We start from the raw sequence: 19,437 nt of genomic DNA on the forward strand, positions 1-19,437 counted from the left end.
CGTGGCGAGGCCGGGAAAGCGGGCGGCGGGCTCCCGCCTCGGGCGGGAGGAGATGGCGGTGCGGCGGCAGCTGCGGCGGTTCTTCGAGGAGCCTCAGATCCGCGGCACTATCGTGGTGGAGCGGCCGCTCTCCCCCGGTCCTCCTCCGGCCCCGACCTCGGAGGTGTCGCCGTGCTACGAGCTGCGACCGGAGGACTGCGCCGTGTTCCAGTGCCGCGGGTGCTGGGCCGTGCTGGGCGACTCGCTGCATCTGTGCGCGCTGGAGGAGCTGCGCCTCGGCATCCTCGCGTCCATCAGTGAGTGCTGGCGGCCGCGCCGGGGCTGGTTCCCCACGCTGCTTTCCCACGCGCTTCTCCTCTCTCCGCAGGAGTCACCGACGATGTGCTGTGCGAGGAGGCGCTGATGGTGGGCCTGGACGGAGCGCTGATGGGATGGTGCGTTGCAGTTTCACAGCCCAAAGCGTTTCGTGGCGATAACGCTGCGGTTTTCAGCTCTCCATTCAGCTTTGGTTATTACGGAGGTTTACCTCGGCAATAGGCGCTACTGTTTACGTTCACGCGTGATCTGTGTGATTTCTGTGAGGATGTTGTGTTTTATTGTCGTGATGAAAGCAAAGATTCTGCATCCTCTTACAAGCGAGGAGCAGTATGCGTGGTTCCAGAAGCTTTCATGTGATATTTTTTTTCACGTAATATATAGTTGTCCTCTTTCCTTTCAGTACTTACAACGCACTGTCCTGTCGGTCGTGTGGCTCAGTTGTGGGCTTTGTTCTTTATTCTGCCTTCAGAGACCTGGCATATCTCCGAGGCTTCTTCTGTTTCTTCAAGAACAGCATCTTCTGGTGGGTGCCCTGCCCTGTGTTTTGACTGTTGGGGATTTGATGGCAATTTGCAAGTTATTCCAGCACAACTACAGCTAACATACACCCCCCAGAAAAGCTGCTTTCTTTTTGACTGAGGTTGGATTTTAATATTCTGGTCACTCTTTGTGTTGACATGACTCCATTTGATTCACTGTATACTTCCTGAGTCTCCTCATCTTACATCAAAGCATAAATCCAGCTGTTTGCAGTACTGAGACCTCCTTCAGTTCCAGATCCACTTAACTACCGTGAGATATCAAAACAGTTCTGTGATTGATGGACCTGATTATTGAATTGCAGAATTGTTTGAGTTGGAAGGGGCCTTTACTTGTCCTCTACTCCAACTCTCCTGCAGTGAACAAGGACACCTTCAGCTAGATCAGCTGCTCCAAGCTGGACCAGCCTGACCTTGAATGTCTCGAGGGATGGGGTGTGCACCTCAGCTCTGGGCAGCCTGTCCCAGTGTCTCAATTGCTGATATCGAGGGGATTTCATGATTTGGAATTAAACGTGTTATGATTTCTAATATTTTCATTATCCACGGAATACTTAAGGGAAGTGTTTTATCTGCTTTAAAATCAGCTTAAATAGTCTAAGTGCAACTAATTGTTTTCAACTGTTTTTCTTGTTTTTCCCTTTCCCTGTTTGTTTTCCAGTTATCTCTTAAAAAGCAAAATGGTGATAGAAGCTTCTAAGGTGAAATTTCCTGCTGTGACTTTAAAGGATCAAATGGAGAAAGTAAGGTTTCCACATGACTTTGTATGGAAAGAGCAAGAAATACTAATATTTTTATATTAATAATTTTTAATTAACCAAAAATATTGTTAATATTATTATATCTGCATCACATATGAAGTTCTAGCTAATTTTTTACAAATGTATGGTAGTTAGGTTCTTTTTTTAATGAATGTGTTTGGGTTTTTTTGCTGCCTAAACATTATCAAGGGGGAAGGGTAAGAGTTGCTTATGCAGCTCTTCAAGTGGAGTGTTTCTGTGCATCTCTGACACTAGTTATGCTGACCCACGCTAATACAGGTTTCTGATTTGAGTCCTAGTTAGTTTTGGCTTTTCTAGACACGGAACATAAAGGTCACCATTGTTTTCCATTTGGAAAGTCACCTGCTCTTGACGAGATAGCCACTGAAAGTAGGATGTGTATTGTTTGACAATCCAGGACATTTTTTCCTCTTAATTTTACTACTCCCCATCTCGCTTTTTTCTTTTTCTTTCCAGCTGAAAGAGAACCTTGTGATGGCCCACATGCGTGTAGAATTGCTGATGAAGAAGGTGGAGGAACTGAGACAAAATAACATGGCAGAGAACAGAGCTGTGCATCGCATGCAGTTGCCATAATGCCAGCATATACAGTCGTCAACACCAAGAAATAACGTGCCGTTTTAAAGTACCAGAGTTATTTCTGCAGTTCTAAGTTTCATCATTCTGATGAAACGAGGCACCAGATGGCTGATCTGTCACTATATGCACATAGAAAGAACTGACACTTCAGTGCATCTCTTCAGTCTACAGGGAACACCTGAAGGTCTAACATACTGAAGCTGCACACGTGAAAACGAACTGCTTACCCGTGCAGCATGTAATTCCCTAAGACTGTATTACTTTGCCTGTGACTTGCCTTAATGACTTGAAGGGGGGAGAAGAGTTTTTTCAACAACAGACTAGAACCATGCAAAACACCCTATCATAATGATGATTGAGAGAAGACGTAATTTAAAGGCTCTTAAGGAGTTGCAAAGTTTTTGTTTTATCTTGTCATACAGGTTGTGCTTGGTGAATCTGTATGGTGCAAAGCAAACTGAAGCATAAGGTAATGGATTTCAGATCGAGGTATGATGCTTGTTTCTGCCAAAGTCATCCAGAAATGCAGTCACATGGCTGAATGCTCCGTGAGGTTTAGGCTGTGAGCAGCTGCCTTCAATAAATTTGAGCCTTTTTTGATTAAGACTTCTGGATTGTCTCAGTCTGTTCTGATTAAGCAGTAATATGCCTTATTAAGAGCTGTTCTGCTGGGAAGGAAACAGATCTCTAAAATTCCACCTAAATTTCTACCTAAATAGTTATTTTCCATGTTTTACAACTTGTTTAAGTGCAGCAATGCAGTACGTTTCTAGGACATCTAAATTTGGGCTATGAAAACACCTAAAGGAAGAGTTACTCACTGTTAAGATCTGCTTTGCTGCCTATAATGATAAATGTTTTTTCAGTATATGCTCTAGCTTGAACCCTTAGCTGGAGAGCTGTTATCAACACTTATATAACTCCAGACTTTGTACAAAATTTTACTACTTCATTATTAAGAACAATTTTTTGAAAGACTTCATTACTTAAAATACATTTAAGGGACTGCTGGACTTCAACTGGGATTTTGTCACAAAGCACACCTTTGTGCAAACACCCTCCCCATCTCGGGTGTTTTCCCTTAGGTAATTTCACCTTTGTGTTACTTCTAAGCGGCAGGTATCTTGTTGCATCAGCCTATGAAACATGATTGATAATGGGACTACTCACTTTTGCCTTTCTATTCTGGTTTCTGTGTTGCTGTTTTTTTTCCTTGTCATAAGCTTCACATTTGTACCGTGTTTAATATAAATGGTATTATGTTGTCTTGCAGCTGTAGTTACATTTATATATTTTTACAGTTGTAAAGATTATTTTTTTATGTAAAAATGATGACATTGATGAATACATATACATACTTTGTAGTATCATGCGATTTGTAAGCTCACTTTCAAGCTGCATTTGGCTAATCTTTTGAACCAGGAAGACCTCAGCTCTACTGAGTCATCGTGTGGTCCTTTGTGTCTATTTGTCAAATGATGTGTTTTCCTGGATCTGACTACTGCCTGATAGACCTGCTGGCACTCACAGCACTATGGTTTTCTAAGTAAAATCTGTTTTGAGAAACAAACCACCATAATTTAAACAAATTAAATGCAACTGTATTGTCAGTAGTCTGCAGCAAATGTTTACTGAAAGCAACTTTAACCTTAGGCTCCAGTTTAAGAGATGTTTGACATTTTCTCCCTGAAAGATTCAGCTTTCAGTTTCACTGTGTCCCAGGAATGCTGCTGGAATCTACAATTAATGAGTGAATATTCAATTTTCTAGTATGGAGCCAAATCTCGTCCAGATAGAGATCTTAAGAGATGTGTAACTAGGGCCAGCCTGGCTCAAGATGGATGGATTATCTATTTGAATGAATACCTGTTTTAAAAGCAACTCTCATGGCCAAGCCACAGCTATATTCTTAAATGAGCTAACTGGCTATTATCTTCTCTGGTACCTAAAGAAAAAAGCAAGCAGAAAATGAAACAGGTGAAGCAGGTTACTGAAGCAAGAATGATATAAAACATCAATTGTAAGCTAATATAAGGGTTAGCAATCTGTAAGAGGTTTTGGAAAGTTCACAGCGGTGTTGGGAGCCATGGCCTCTTCAGCACAGTCTTCAAGTGGACTTGGTTAATCTGTCTTTTGAACAAATGACACATCAAGTCTTAGTGCATTCTCAGCCTGTGCTGCTTTATTGCTAAAAAAATTTGTATACAGGTGCAGAGTTTCCAAGTTCATTTTTAAACAGTTCCCCTTTACAGCGACAAAAGAATAAAATCTTATCTTGAAATCCTCAAAGATGCATAGATATAAAAGCAAGCTGCCTTTTGGAAAAAACATCAGAATTTGCAGGGAAACATTCCTTTACTGTTACCATGTAAAACACGTGCAATGCGAGTACGTAGATCCTAGCGATACTGGGTAATTTTCTCCACCAACTCACGTGAGTAATGCCACCAGAAGTTCAGTATAAGAAGTCGTCTTTAAGTTGGTTTGTAAGTAATGAAGCTACCTTTTGACTAACTATAATCACTACTTCTTTGCTGTCAGATCATATTTCTCAAATGGAAGCTATCTTCACTGAAGTCCTAAAGTAGCTTACTCCCCTGGTTTTAGGTTGGAGAGGATAAGCATGAACAATGGATCCAAGTGCTTACTCATCACACAAAAGAAAACACAGATAACAGAGTTTAAAACCATGTGAAATGTTCTAAAAAAATATCCAACTCAGCATTAGGTGGCCACAGTTAACTGCTGGGCTAAACGTGTTTTACCAATTCCATTTTTTCTTGAAGAAGTTGGCTCAAAGGACTTCACTTAATCTAAGTTCAGTACTGCAAAATAGTTAAATCTTCTCTTATAATATTCCTATATTTATTTGGCAATTCTTGTACATCTAGAAAGCATTCACAAGAAAAACATGGCCCCATTCTACAGCCAAATCGTGGTGCTTTATGGATGGCTGGCTACAAAGTATGAACAGGAGTTAACTTGACAATTTCTTCCTCCAAGACACTACCTCTTTCTGCTTAAGAAAGAGGACTGAGCCTCTGTACATGGAGAAGTTTTCTGCACAAGTTAAGCCCACCTGCAAAATTAAGCTAAGCTAGAAGTATGGAATTCTGCAGTGACATGCTAGTATTCTACTTGAAAACAGGAAAAGCGTTGGTGACATTGACCATACCACATTCTATGTTATTTTCAAACCACCAGCAGAAATTCACTGCAATATTCACTAAAAGACTTAGGAGATATTACAGAAAGCAGAATAAAAGTTTACAGAATGATGGCACCCAAGTTCCCTTTTATTAAATCAAGTGAAATAAAGAAACAAAGATTATATTGCAACCCGTGTTGCAGAAGATAAAGACCTTCAGTGATCAAGTCTCGTTTTCTGTTTTTAAAAATCTCCTTTTCAAAGAACTTAAAAAATATACAAGATTACCAGTATTTTCAGGTTCATTCCTGCAGATGCCATTATTGCTGGCTGGTACCAGTATGCCTCAGTACAGCTGACTATGTGGCTAGAGAGTTACCTGAAAATACTGTCTATTAAAAAGCTATTCAACACCTGAAATATATGTACTGTGCTTATTAATTTCAGTCTTCTCCAAATAATTTCTCTCACCACAGACAAGCTTATTACCTAATGCCTGCCAAACTCACTTTGAGTCTGTTGTTTCTGTTACTGTTTTTTCACCAGTTGCTCCCCACTGCACCACGTAAGAAACTCTGCACCCTTTTCTTTGCTACAACTGCAGCAGGTGAGAAACCTCATCTCGCCCCTAAACATGCTTAGTTCATGCCCTGCTTTTTACATGCTCAGGGCACTAACACGAACCAGATGAGAGGTTATGAAGGCGAGTTCTGCTGATCCTGGTTCCTGATTTACAGTTTTGGTGCCATGCTTCTGACCCTAGCTATACATTCTGCCCCTTTCTCTACAGAGGCAGCACATTCTCTAAAAACAAAAACAAAACGAAACAATCCCAAAATTTGAGAATCAAAGCAGGAAGTTCAAGCTATTGGTATATAATTTCCTATTGCTTCATTATGTATAAATGCATATCTCAATTTACTGGTAATAACTACATTACACTAGACATTGTGAATCATGCATAATTAGAATACTAGCTCTAAGATTTGGTTTGTGGGCCTGTGCCATTTTCCTTCAGTTTCTCCATGCAGTTCTTCATGCCTAAGGCATCACAAACCAGACGCCTTTTATTTGACCTGCAAACATGCTCATTTGGAGGGGGAGAGGAGAGAAGCAGACAAGACTTACGCGGGACACACTAAACAGTAAGTTACCTTTTATCTTTAACCTTAGATTGTTGTAAAGCCTTGGGAAATCTGACTACATTATAACCTGGTATGTAGGCTCAGAGACAGAAACACACTCGTTGCTTATGTCAAGTACACCTACACTTTCTCAAAACTCAGGAGAAAGTGCAGAGGAGAATGAAAGGGAACAGAAATTATGGTAGTGTTCCACACTGTTAAACGAGACACCCTGGTTTGACTGCTGGCTTTTGTGTGCCAATCAAAGTGCTATAGGGGTAATATGCTGGACTGTTCAGTGAAAGAAAAGCAATGGAATCTAACTTGAACTGACGCTATATGCAGCTCTGTACCCAAACAGCAAGCTGGATTGAGCTTTGAAGGAAGACCAGACTCTTTCCTAGAGAAGCAGTTATTTCTAAGATTGGTTAGACATCAAAAAACTGTCTCTCCCATACTTCTGTTTTCTGCTCAAATACATACTGTCAGCTCTTGTTAACATAACCCTTGTATAATGTGTCAGTGTCCTAAAGCACACAAGTTTGTTCTTGCTCACTATCAAGTAGTCTTTGCAACCCTGTTATTTTTGTCCTAAATGTGACAATTATGCTCAGCTGCAGAAATTGCAGTTTGTCAAGTTGCAGCTCCTAGCACAAGTACTGGCTAGACTTACTGCAGCAGCACCACTGGGTAAGGAACAGTATTTACATGTAATTTCTGGGGTTACTACTACTAACTGGGTCCTCTCAGTAGCGACATCGGGGGGGGGGAGGGGTCACTACATTTTTTATATTCCACACTGAGCATTATAGCATACAACACTGCTACTTAGTTTTAGAAGCAGTGAAACCAAGGAATTTGGAGCAAAAAACATGCCACAACGCAACAGCTGAAAGGCAATGGAATTTCCTTTGCAGCTGAAGACTGATTTCCAGGATAGTATATACTGAAGACTGAACTGAGAAGAATATGCAGATAGCTTGCCTAGGTACAACAGTCTTGATTTCCTCCCCTTTTCTAAATTAATGAAGCCTTGAAAATTTCTATTCCGCCACAAAATTCATACTACTCAAGTCTAAATGTGAGCATTATTAATTCATGACTGTCTAAATGTGCCAACCACAGACAAGAAATTTGTAATTTATTTAATGTAGTTAGATCAATAATTCAACAGCAGGAATTTAAGCTGATTGTATCTTCCCAGATCAGTTAGCTTTTCATACACATTACATACGAACCAATTTGGAGATGTTTGTGCTTATCTTGGTTACTTTATACTGTAAAAATGCTCACGCTCCTTAACAGTGCCACTACAAACTTATGAACTAGGCGAAGCCTTTTGGCTCTTCATCTCAGAACATTCAAAGCCTCCCTTCAGCTGGCAATTGCATTTCAAATTACTTCAGCTTTCTTGAAGAAATTTAGCCAGATAGATCTAAGCTTCTGATGTAATAATTCTGTTCAGAATATAGTGCTGTGGGCCATATAATCTCCACAGATTTCTGTATCTGCACTGAAATCAGTGTCAGCTATGGATGTTTGAGAACTCCTGTGGCTCTTTTATGTAACCCTTTGACAGCAAATTCTTTGCTGGGTGCAGAGGCTACAGCTGTAGATCAATATCCCTTTCTGTTACCAGAGGCTTCACAGCACTTGCCTCGGCAAGACTTCAAGCACTAACAGAAATCGATGGTCTGAAACAGAATGTTTAACAAGTCTAAAATTATTTTTGCTGCCAAAGTAAAATCTTTAGAACCCTAAAAATCTCCTTTGGGATGTACAAACATTCTCTTTTTTACTTTTTTAAAGACCTGTCACCATATCAGGACTGGTCTTTTTAAACAAGGAAGTATCTACGGTAACATTCTAATTCCAGAAACGGTTTATTTTCACAGTCCAGTATTTGGAAGGGTCTAGTCCCCCTTCAGAGAGGCAGAGCAAGCTCTAGACTGAAATAGAGAAACTTCAGCTATCCTTTCAGAAAGAAGTGCCTGCCCTTTCCCAGCGCTCACTGACAGTGCTTCAGATACGTGACATAGCTCAATGGTAGCATAAGGTTAATTAACTAAGTATTCAAGTGCCAAATTCCCTCCAATGAGAGGAACACCAAGAGGAACTCACCCATCTTAGGAAATGAGACTTTTCACTTAACTCCCTGCAGCACAGAGCGCCACAAACTTATTTGGTTATTACCCACCTACTCTACTGTACAGCCTTGCTAATGCAAGTTATTTACTATCACATGCAAAACAGTTATTGCTACTAAAGTTCTATTTTCTTATTAAATCATCTTATGGCTTTGTTTGCATCAGGGATTCTTCCCCCTACATACTGTGCTATTTTGCATTCCAGTTTCAGAGGTATTTTTCAATTGATTCTCCCAAGCACTAAACTACTTTATTCAATGGTACAGCTACTTCTGTTCAGAACTGAACCTAAATGAGCACAGGTCCCCCAGAGCTCTGCTGTAAATGGCCCATCCAACCAATTTTCTTGGAAATGCAGAGGCAGGGGGATGTTGTTATCTACACTAACTCCGTAAGGATTACTGGTTTTGCACCAAGGAACATGCTACTTGATTAATTACTTTAGAGATATATTCTATTAAAATTACAAAACTGAGCCACCCATTCCACCTCTCCTCCTAATGGCCATTTACAGGCAGGTCTCAGGAAAAATAAGATGCAGTATCCTCTCTAAACCGACAAGAGAATTTTGTTCATGTAAAGAGAGAAATGTGTAAAGACCAACACTGGCACCAAATAAAAGACTTTTTTCCTAGGAAATCAGAGGATGCCATCCACAGAGCATTGCACATCTCAGAAATCGTACCAGTCTCTTATTTGACCAGTTCAAGCTCCCCACTGAGTGCTTAACCGTTTCAACTTCCCCTGGTCTATATTTTCCTTCTGAAAAAAAAGCAGAGGGAGTGACCTAAGTTATTAAAATTGAGATTAGATCTGGAAAGCAATGCTGGAAGTTACTCAAAATGCAAGATACTGAATTCTCAATAGTACAGAGGTGGGGAATCTGTGATCCATAGGCTTGATATTGCCTGCTGAACAGATACAGGCTGCAATGTTGGTTTTCAACAGCCCTTAATCTTATTATATCGTCTCTTATTAAGATGTGTGTAAATGCAGGATCCACCAAAGGTGTTAAAAGATTCAATAGGACTTCAGAAAATAAAACAAAACAAAAAAACCCTAACCATTATTGTAGGAATCGACTACGTCTTCTATGTAAAATTGGCAGAGAGCATTTTGCAACCAGTAACTAAAATAATGAGAATAACATTTAACTGGTTATTATAATTAAACAATCAGATTTGAAATATATATGTATGTTTTTAACTTAACAGATTTTGTAGATAATATGAAGGTAGCAGAGATGTGCACAAAATGCACACAAACTCTTCAGCTTATTCATAATTCTGATAGTATCATATGATGGGTAATAATAGAGCCAAAAATGCTGCTCATAGAAGAAAACACCTTCAACAAAGACTAAATAGAAAAGAATAACCTGTGACAGAGATGAGAATTCTGAATGCTTACGTACACTGATTTACACAGGTACACTGAAAACAAAACATTGATTCTATGAAGCCCGTTCCGTTTCTAAAGATAGCATTATCATTGTCAAAGGGAGGATACTGCATACTTATACCATGTTTGTGATACTTCTACTGTATCCTTTCTATTGTTAATTACATTATCATCACGGTTTATTAGTAAATTTGTCACTCTGAAATTGTAAAAATACTACTAGGCTCATGCACTGATCCTAACATGGCACTACTGTTTGCTACGAAGCACTAATGCTTATGGAACTATACACATCTCAAAATGGAAGACATTGGTGATTTTGTTGTTTTCAAACAACTTGTAACATCATTTTGTCCACAAGTATTAAAATATATATATGTATATATATATATGATCTATTGCACATGCCCCTTGTTTCTGTAATCTTTCACACAGGAAGATTTCCAACCAACAGAGAGAAAAAGTGGAACAAGAAAAAGTAAGTAGGCTGAGGCAGCATTTCCTAATAGCAGTTTTATAAGCAGCCCCTGGAAAGGTATGGCAGTGGGGTCTTCTGGGCACGCATTATTGGAGTATTACTTCTGTGAAAGCCACAGATCTTTAGCCACACTAAAAATATTATGTTCTAAACTACAGCTTGAAAACTAATACTACTGTATTGTTGGGGTTAGAAGTCAGTTCTATTTTTTTTTTTTGTTACAACACAGGGTTATTTTTACAGACATGGAAACTAAAGGGCTTAAAGTGTCGACTCTCTAGTTGGAAAAATCTTAAGTTTTTGTTCATATCCACAGAAGAAAAAAAAAATACATTGCTGTCCCCCAAGTATTTTGTTATCAAGCTATGCAAGAATCAACTGCTAGCTCTAATGTCAGAAGGACAAGTATGGACAGAAGGAAGTAAAGGAAATACCAAGATCTAGGACCATATGTTTTTTATACCAGACACCTTCCAACATACAATCCTAAGATGTTAACAGTATTTTTCATCAGTTAGAGATGGATCCTGCTTCTACAGACATCTACAATAAATCCTATTGGTTTCAACATATGGAATCTCTAAAAGAAAGTGTGCTTTTCCAGATGCATCTAGTACCAGAAAATTCAGATCATATTCAGCAAAGAAATCTCACATTCTTAGAATAAATCAGGCCAAGTTGCTGGTTGTCTCAACAAGATTAACGTAACTCTAAACTAATAAAAGGAACACAGCTCATCACAATGTTGCATACAATTTAAGTACACCTCTCTGCTCATTATAGTTGGCATAATTTTGATATGCAGTGTCTTAACCACCCTGCTTAGCTTACATGTTTCCATGAAGAGCAGACCAAAAAAGACAAGAGAACAGTAAGATTTAGTGAAAGCCTTACAATGCAAGTCTAAACACAGATCTAACTTTACTCCAAAGAACAGGATCAGTACTAACACCTGTCCTTCTTCCACTACGGAAAGTTGGTCCCCATAACATTTCACATTTTAAGCATCAGAATACCACCCTTGCAATCTACCATTAAGATTTAAGAAATAATTCAACTGTTGTCTTTTCCAGCCATTTTCAGGCTATCCGTCTCTCTCCAGTAGTTTTCTAAAACAAAAAACAGAACAAAACACCCCACCACCCGACCATGCTACTATTCCCAAAAACATATTAATAGAGCCTATATCCCTTATTTGATCCAAAGTTGAAAGCATTATAAGATAAATCATATTTTCTAAACTGTGAGTTTGGATTAAGGTGCACTAAGAGATCCAGATTTGAAATGGAGATTAGTTTTTGCCAAGAAATCTTACTTGCCATATGCAATTATCGTAGCAAGGAGCATGTGAACAATATAAGATCCCACCTCAGAATGACTGAAAATATACAATCACAAATGATGGAGACAGAAAACCCTGTGTAAACGTAACAACAACAGGTAGCGCCTTAATTTGGGGAGGATTAAGAGGAAGCAGAAAAAGGCCCACCCTAAGCATTTCTGCTGACTCTCAACTCATACCTCTTACATGGCTGAGCTCATTCTGGGCCTAGACGATGGAAACATACAAGTTGTCTCAGTTCTGAGTCACAAAAAAAATTAAAAATCCGATTCCATCAGTGATATGAAAGGGCTGAATCTGTGTCACAGAAGCCCAGAGAGAAAGCTGCAGCTTTACACCTCGGGTCTCTTCCATCTCATCAGAAGTTAATTTCTTTAATAAAGAAAGAAGTTCTGTCACATCTTTTCAACTGCAGAGTGGTTTTGTTCCTTTTGCTGCTAAAGATCCATAAAAAGCCCACAGGAGGGAACAATTAACGTGAACTTAATCATTATCTTGTAACCCCAGAGATCCTTATAGCTTCATTTTTCTTGGCTAAAAATGACATGGTGCAGAGTAATTTCTCCTTCTGCTCGAAGTTCTTCATAGCAAGAACTTACGTGGGTTTACACATGCAAATATACATTTTGATCACAGATTGGGATGATGCTGTTACACACTACAGACAAGGTGATTTGTTCCTGTGCATTAGCTGCTTTGTGTGAGTTAACATCAAGATATTTATCTACAGAGTCAAGCCAGGATCCTGGGCTACAAAATACCTGTTATGTGTGGGACGTCTCCAGTTGCTCGGCAAGCTTCTTCCTCATAACAGAGCAGAAGGTATGTCCTGGTTTCCTGCTGCATACACGTCAAGGTTGACACGGCAATGCATGCAGGCACTTCATATGCCAAGAATTCCAATATGACACAGTGAAGAACTTAATCTTCTGAAAACGAGGAAGATATCAGTGAAGAACACCAGCTTCCACTTGCATCTCATTGCAAGGTTTTTTCCCATTTTAAAACAGAGTGCAGAAAGCTGGATGAAGAGCTGACAGAAGACAAGCTAGTGCTGATGCCTGTTACTTTGCTTTCGAGTTCTGATGTAAAAGTAGGGTGCTTCTGTAGGAGAAGTAATCTCAGGAATCAAATGTTGGGTGAGATGGCTGACACAAGAAGGGAAGAGATCTTTGTTCATTCAGCTCCATGGAAGTGAAGGACAGGGTTTTGCTCACTAGAACAGAAACATCCTACAAGCAAGCAAAAGGACAATCACCTTAAATATCAGGAGAGGATCTGGAACTCCAAAATGAAAAAGAAGAGAGATAGTTTAGGGAAACAGAATAAAATGTAATTTACATTAACATACTCACTGCTCATTTCTTTAAAAATCTTTTTCTAATGGACAAAACTAGTTGGCTTCAGACTGCAACTATCCCTTCCTCTATAAGGTTTTATATCTCATTCAGATGTCTGTAAACTGGCTAATGATATACTGTAGAAATAGTGAACTATACACTTAGAAGCAGTGCATTCAAAAATACACTGGTGTTAATAAGCTATGGGACTTCTCATCTGTGGCTCTGGCATATGCTATGATAACATTGAGATATCATCAGAATGCACAGAGAGAATAAATTCTGCTACAGCAGGTCGCAATTCAAAGAGACACTCCAAACTGTTACCTAATTAACGATAAAAATGTCAGTGCTGTAGCAGAAAAAAAACACTTATGACAAGTGTAAAATCACACAGATTAGGTGGTGTTTTTTACTCGTTTTCTCTACGCTTGTCCAGAGTGTAGATGCAGTTCAACAACTGCCATCTTGTCAATGATCTCCCGGCCTTTCATCAGTGACACACCCCAGAATCACCCAGTCACAGAAGCAGTTAATATGCATTTTTTTGCTTTAAGGTTGGTGCCAACCTGGACTAGAAGGTAACATGAGTACAATCCTGCATTCTCCTGTACAACGAGAGATATGAAAAGGGAAAAGTTTTGTTTTTTTTTCCTTTAGTTACTTTCTCAGATATAATAGCATGAGGATACACCATGTTTTCTAACTCCTTCCTCTCTTTTCCCTGGTCTGTCCTTGTGTGTTCTTCTCATATTACTCTGCTTACCTTAATCCTTCAGTTGATCAAATTCAGAAACAATCTTTAGGTAATAATTTTCAACTCCTATGTTAGAAGAAGCGAGTAGACCGTGAAAATGGCAACACAGCACACCACCATCACCTTCTTTATGAGGCACACAGATATTTCAGCAGATCATGAGCTCGAGTATCCATATCCACAGTTGACAGGAAAGTCTTATTCTTACCATGAAGGTGAGGAAAAACAGACCTGGAGAGATGCAAAAACAAAAAACAAACAAACAAAAAAAAACACAACACAACAAAGATTTATGGCAAAGCTGAGAATGGAATCTAACAGTCTGTTATATATCTTAACTACCAGAACATGTCTAATTCATTTACAGGGGAAAATAAATAAATGAAAATTCTGGAAGTTGATTGTTATACTTAGACATTTTGAATTTACCTTCTTCTACTTCATAATTGACATTTGGTTACGTTACTGTTCTTCCAGTCCTTCTAAGAAATCTACCTTTAAGGTAACTACTCTAAGAAAATGCAATGACACAGCTGCTGTCTCTTTGCAGAATAAAATGACAATATGGATCAGGTACTTAGTAATTTTAAAGCATTTATTTCTGTTAGTATATACGTAGTTAAATCAAGGTTTATTTCAAGCAAAACCCAAGTTGAAATTGACACTGAGACAAAATTCCAGTTCTCTCAAAGGAGTCCAAGTTTTTCTTAAAATACCACTAACTGATTTATTCAGTAAGGGAAAAAGAAATGAGGAGAAAGAGGGGGAAAGAAAAGATAGAAGGGAAAGAACAAAAAAAATGATAAGTTTACTATCTTATATTTAGTACTTAAGTAAACTTCACTCACCATTATTTTTCAACACTCAGCATTCTCTTCAGAGAATCTAGAAAGAGATGAAAAAAATTAAATTTGCATCTAGGAAGCTATTCAGATATCAGGTGATTATTTGCACAAGACACAGAAGATCACCTATATCTTCAAAAAACTAGTTAACATTTTTAGACATTCTACATTAAACATGACGTTTCTTTTCAGATAATCACACTACCGTCTTCTTTCAGTGCAAGGGAAAGGATGGTTAAGTAAGTCAGGGCTAAGCTTGGAAGACCCAGGATGGGTAACTTTAAGGGGATGCAGTGGGAAGCACACGCCCAAAACATGCCTGAAAAGCTTTGGTTCAGAAGCTATTCTGTTTCCAGAAGTAAAACCATGTGTACTGTTCCTTTCACAGAATGTAGTATACACAGTACTGAATTATTTTTCCCCCTGAAATCTGTTTTTACTTTACTGATAGCAGCCTACAGCCCATGTTCAACTCACAAAATCTGGAGAATAAAGTATACACCAATGCCCAGATTAATTTATTGAATATATTTTGAAAATAAACAGCAGACTACAGTAAGCTATAAGCAACAGACAAGTGTGCCAATTTCATAGAAACTGAGGCAGACACAACAATTTCAGCCTTCAGCAAGGAAATGAACTCTTTTGTGTTAACATAAACCACTACAACAAGGAATCACAATGCCTTTTCTCAAGGATGCTGAGCTACTGGCTTAAATGACAAGTGTAACAGATAGCTCTGAGCACACCTCTCAGATCACACCTCACCGAAGTATTCCCTAGCTTTCACCCTCCTGCACAAGATTGTATTACTGTATTTCTGCAAGCACCAGAGACCTCCACTTCCAGAAAATCTGCACTGAGCAGACAAACAATCCCTAGAACTGTGCTTCATGCTGCTTGGATCATCCTTCTGTTGTCAGTTCTGATCCTGATTTGAGCCCTCCACAAGAACTCCACAAGTACTCTGCAGCTTCAAGAAGCTGAGGAACCAATAGCAACTGATTAACACAGCAATTAATTTGGTAAATAATGGTTATCTCGTTCTCCAAACTTACTTATCAAGCAAAAGGAAACAAGACATTTTCCAAGATGAGTTTTTGAGAAGCAGGGTTTTCCTTCACTCATTCAAATTAAGAAAGTCTTATTACAAAAAGGCAGCATAAAGTAACTCAAAATAAAGCAAAACAATGTCTTCTCCAATACTGATCATTTATTTTAAGTTCACTGATTTTGAATGTCCCAGTTTTCAACCAGTCTTCTTGATACAGTTTCTCTATCCAATTCCCATAGGTGATGCGGGAGAAGGTTCACAGCATCATCCAAAGAACTTGCTAATGCAACCAGATGTAAATCAAGGCTATTTAAAATTAGCAGGCACTGAAGCTGACAGTGACAGTAATATCTCCATAATTAAAATCTAATGGAAATTCAGGGAAAAAAAAGTTATTTTCCTTGTTTCCTACATTACTTACTGAACGTACAATCTAGAACAAGAAATATTCATGAAAACTCAACATTATGTATATAGATTCTTTCCTTATAAACATTTTGAAACTACTATTTTATGAAGGTTTGATCTACTGCCCACTCGTATTTCTTTTGCTCTACTGTAACTAAAGATTAATTCCCATGAACTTCGGGGGGGGGAGGTGGAAAGTCAATCAATTAGCATAATCAGCACACCAGAAGAGGAACGGACACTAAAATGAAGAATATACAACTATATATCCTGAGAAGAACAAGAAAAAAAGACCTAGAAACAGGCTTATGGAAAAGGGTCTCAGAGACAAACGAAAGTTACCTACAATGGAGATATGTGATTATGCGTAAAGCAAAATTAGCACTTAGGATGCCATATCCATTGAGGTCTTTCCAATGGCTTAAAGTGCCAAATTTAACAAGTGACAATTCACAGAGCAGGATAGGGTGGAGAGACAGATCACTGTCAGCTCCAAAAGGGTACACCCATGTGCACCTGCAGTATAGAATAGTCACCACGTTAAGAGTCCATAGGACATAAGGATTTGCCGGCTGATGTCACCTGTCCTCTGCATAAGATCCCTGACTGCTAGACAGATGGTGTAAACACCCCTGCTATGCTTCCCTGGCTGCAGGATAGACATCTCAGGCACTGTATGCATCCAGTTGTTAATGAGGTTGCAAGCCTATAACCTGCTTCTATCTAAAATAAACGTACCCTCTCTCCCTCTGAGGTTCCCAAGGATATTTCCTATCTTTTTGGCACACTGCCACTTCCTACGACAGTAGATATAATAGGGAAGGCTGTTTCACAGCTGTAATTTATATTCCATGACATACAAATCACAGTGATGGAATAGATAGGTCCTATGGCTCTCTGAATACTTTTTTAAGCAAAGAAACATCCCTAGTTGCACATCCAATTTTAGAGAAACTGTACATGCCTTTGCCTCCTCCATTTAGGTAACCACCAGCACTTCTTCCAAACATCATTCCTTTTCTAGTTTTATGGAATGAATGTGGGAGTTGTTGAAGAGATATTACAGAGTCTTCAGAGACTCCGTCAAGAAGTTTAGCTTTAGCTGGCCTGATTTTTGACATCCCAATGAGAGGTTACCTTAGTAAGATGCACAGCCTGTGCAGATACTGCACGGGCTCACAGCACTACAAGCAAGACTGTAAAGCAGCGCACTTTGCCAGCGTGGCATACACTAGGGTGTCAAAAACTCCAATTTCTTTTTATTTGACTCCTGAGAGCTCCTGAGCATTCAAAGCAATTAAGAATAAATATTAATCCAAATGTATTTAGTTACCGCTCAAAACTGAATCTTCACACAAAGGAAACTGATAACTTACCATTCTTCTACTTACAGGATAAAGAAAAAAAGATCTTTACACGTTACATGATCGAGGCAAACAGCTTGGCATATTTCAAACATTTCATTTCAAACCATTCATACACAGACATGTCTAAGCAGGTATCCGGTAGCAGCCTTAACATTATGTTGCTCAAAGCTGCTCTTAACATTACTAGAAGGAACATAAACGTGCTGTAGCACATACAAAGCATCCCTTAGGAAATGTTCTCAGAAGTAGCCACTGCTTTTAGAACTACTTGCCAAATCACACTTATGTTTCTCCCAAGCTTTTCCATTGGTTACAATGAAATTCCTTATTACCAGGTCACGTAAGATGACAGCCATGTCTATACAAGATCGAAAACTTCTTGTCAATTTTGGTGTGAGCCGTTTTTTGGTTTTACTTTTACCCGACGTTAACACTGAAAAGACAGCCACTTCAAATTCTGTAATAGATTAAAAGAACTGTTATAAAACATGAAACACACGGAATTCCACGCGAGCGACAGCGTCTGACTCACATAGGCAGAGAAGGACAGGCAGCGTTTGCAGTGCACGTTCAGCGCTGGGTAGGGCCCTCCTCACGCCGCCAGCAGTTGCCCCCGCGTTACTGAGGACACAGCGAACCGCGCTATCGGTGCAGACTCGGCACGAAGTTACTTTGCCCCGTGGATCGCTCCCGCGCTCCGACGCTTTCGGATGACGCAGAGCCACCACGTCCCGCCGTCCGGCGGCAGTAGGACACGGGGCCACCGGGCAGCAGCGCAACTGTCCGGCTCAGCCCCCGTACCCAGCCGCGGCCCGGCTCCCAAGTTCGCCCCGCACCCAAGGCCGGCGCGTGGTCGCGGCGGGCCCGGCCGCTCCCCCTCCTCGTCCGTGTGCTGCCCGTGAGCCGGCCGGCCCCGCTTGGCCCTGAGCGGGGAGGCCGCGCTGCCGGGCGAGGGGCCGGGAGTCACCCGGGTGCGCGCTGGCCCAGCCCGGTGCCGCGGGAAGCGGCGGTGCGACCGTGCCCGCTCCCGGCCCGATGAGGAAGCGGGGCGGCAGGCCGTGCGCGGTCCCGCGCCGCAGGGCTCGTGCACCCGCCGCACTCACCTGAGCGCGGCCAAGGCCGCGGAGCCGCGGCCGGCTCCGGCCCCTCCGCCTCTTCCTCTCACTCCGCCATCTTCCCCTCCTTAGCGCGGCCACCCGGCGGGGGGCTCGCGGCTCCCGGCGACGGCGGGCCCGCCCCCTGGGCCGCAAGCCTATTGGGTGCGGCTCCCATGCGTTTGCCGTGCTTCTCGGAAGCTGATAGGTCGCCGGATACGTCCGTCACGCAGGCCCGCCGCCCTCCTCCGAGGCGGCCCTTTCCCATTGGCTCCGCGGAGAGCACACGCCTGCAAGGCGATTGGCTCGGGCAGCGCGAGCGGGCCGGCCTGGAGCGAATCCTCCGGTGACCTCCACGGGAATTTGAAGGAGCGGCTCGGGAAGGGCGGCCCGGGCGGCGGCCGCGGGATGAGCGGTTCCGGCCGCACGGCCGGCGGGGAAGAGCGGGCCCGCTGCACGGAGCCTGCCGCCGGCCGACCCCAGCGCCGGGACTGACGCTGCCCGCCCTCCATTCAGCGCACGCTAACAGTCACGTCCCCGGGGCTGCGTGACGAGCAGCCGAGCCGGCGCCCTGCCGCCTTCACCGGGAGAGGGGGCCGCCCCGAGAGGCCGCCTCCGCTCCTCCTGCCGGATTCCGTGGCACAGACGCATCTATTTTTATCGCCCCCGCCAGCAACTGTAATTTTACACTCGACCATGACTGGCGAACACATT

General features: G+C 41.3%; 1 protein-coding gene and 1 long non-coding RNA gene across 2 annotated transcripts; one reads left to right on the plus strand and one right to left on the minus strand.

Annotated features, from left to right (window-relative positions):
* The first annotated feature begins 46 nt into the window (after positions 1-46).
* OIP5 (Opa interacting protein 5) lies at positions 47-2,629 on the plus strand. Its single transcript, XM_065755715.1, has 5 exons — positions 47-296; positions 368-434; positions 719-841; positions 1,519-1,600; positions 2,096-2,629. Exons 1-5 carry the CDS (start codon positions 53-55, stop codon positions 2,213-2,215), a joined length of 636 nt encoding a protein of 211 aa, XP_065611787.1. The 5' UTR covers positions 47-52; the 3' UTR covers positions 2,216-2,629.
* Positions 2,630-7,843: 5,214 nt separating this feature from the next.
* On the minus strand, positions 7,844-18,856 carry LOC136060392 (uncharacterized). Its single transcript, XR_010623352.1, has 4 exons — positions 18,733-18,856; positions 14,804-14,840; positions 13,965-14,186; positions 7,844-13,090 (listed from the first exon to the last, which is right to left on the minus strand). It is a non-coding gene; the product is annotated as an uncharacterized LOC136060392 (long non-coding RNA).
* Between the last annotated feature and the right edge of the window lie 581 nt (positions 18,857-19,437).

This window comes from Cyrtonyx montezumae, unplaced genomic scaffold, assembly GCF_038088225.1.
Source record: "Cyrtonyx montezumae isolate F1298 unplaced genomic scaffold, pur_monq_1.0 scaffold_10, whole genome shotgun sequence".
NCBI lineage: Eukaryota > Metazoa > Chordata > Aves > Galliformes > Odontophoridae > Cyrtonyx > Cyrtonyx montezumae.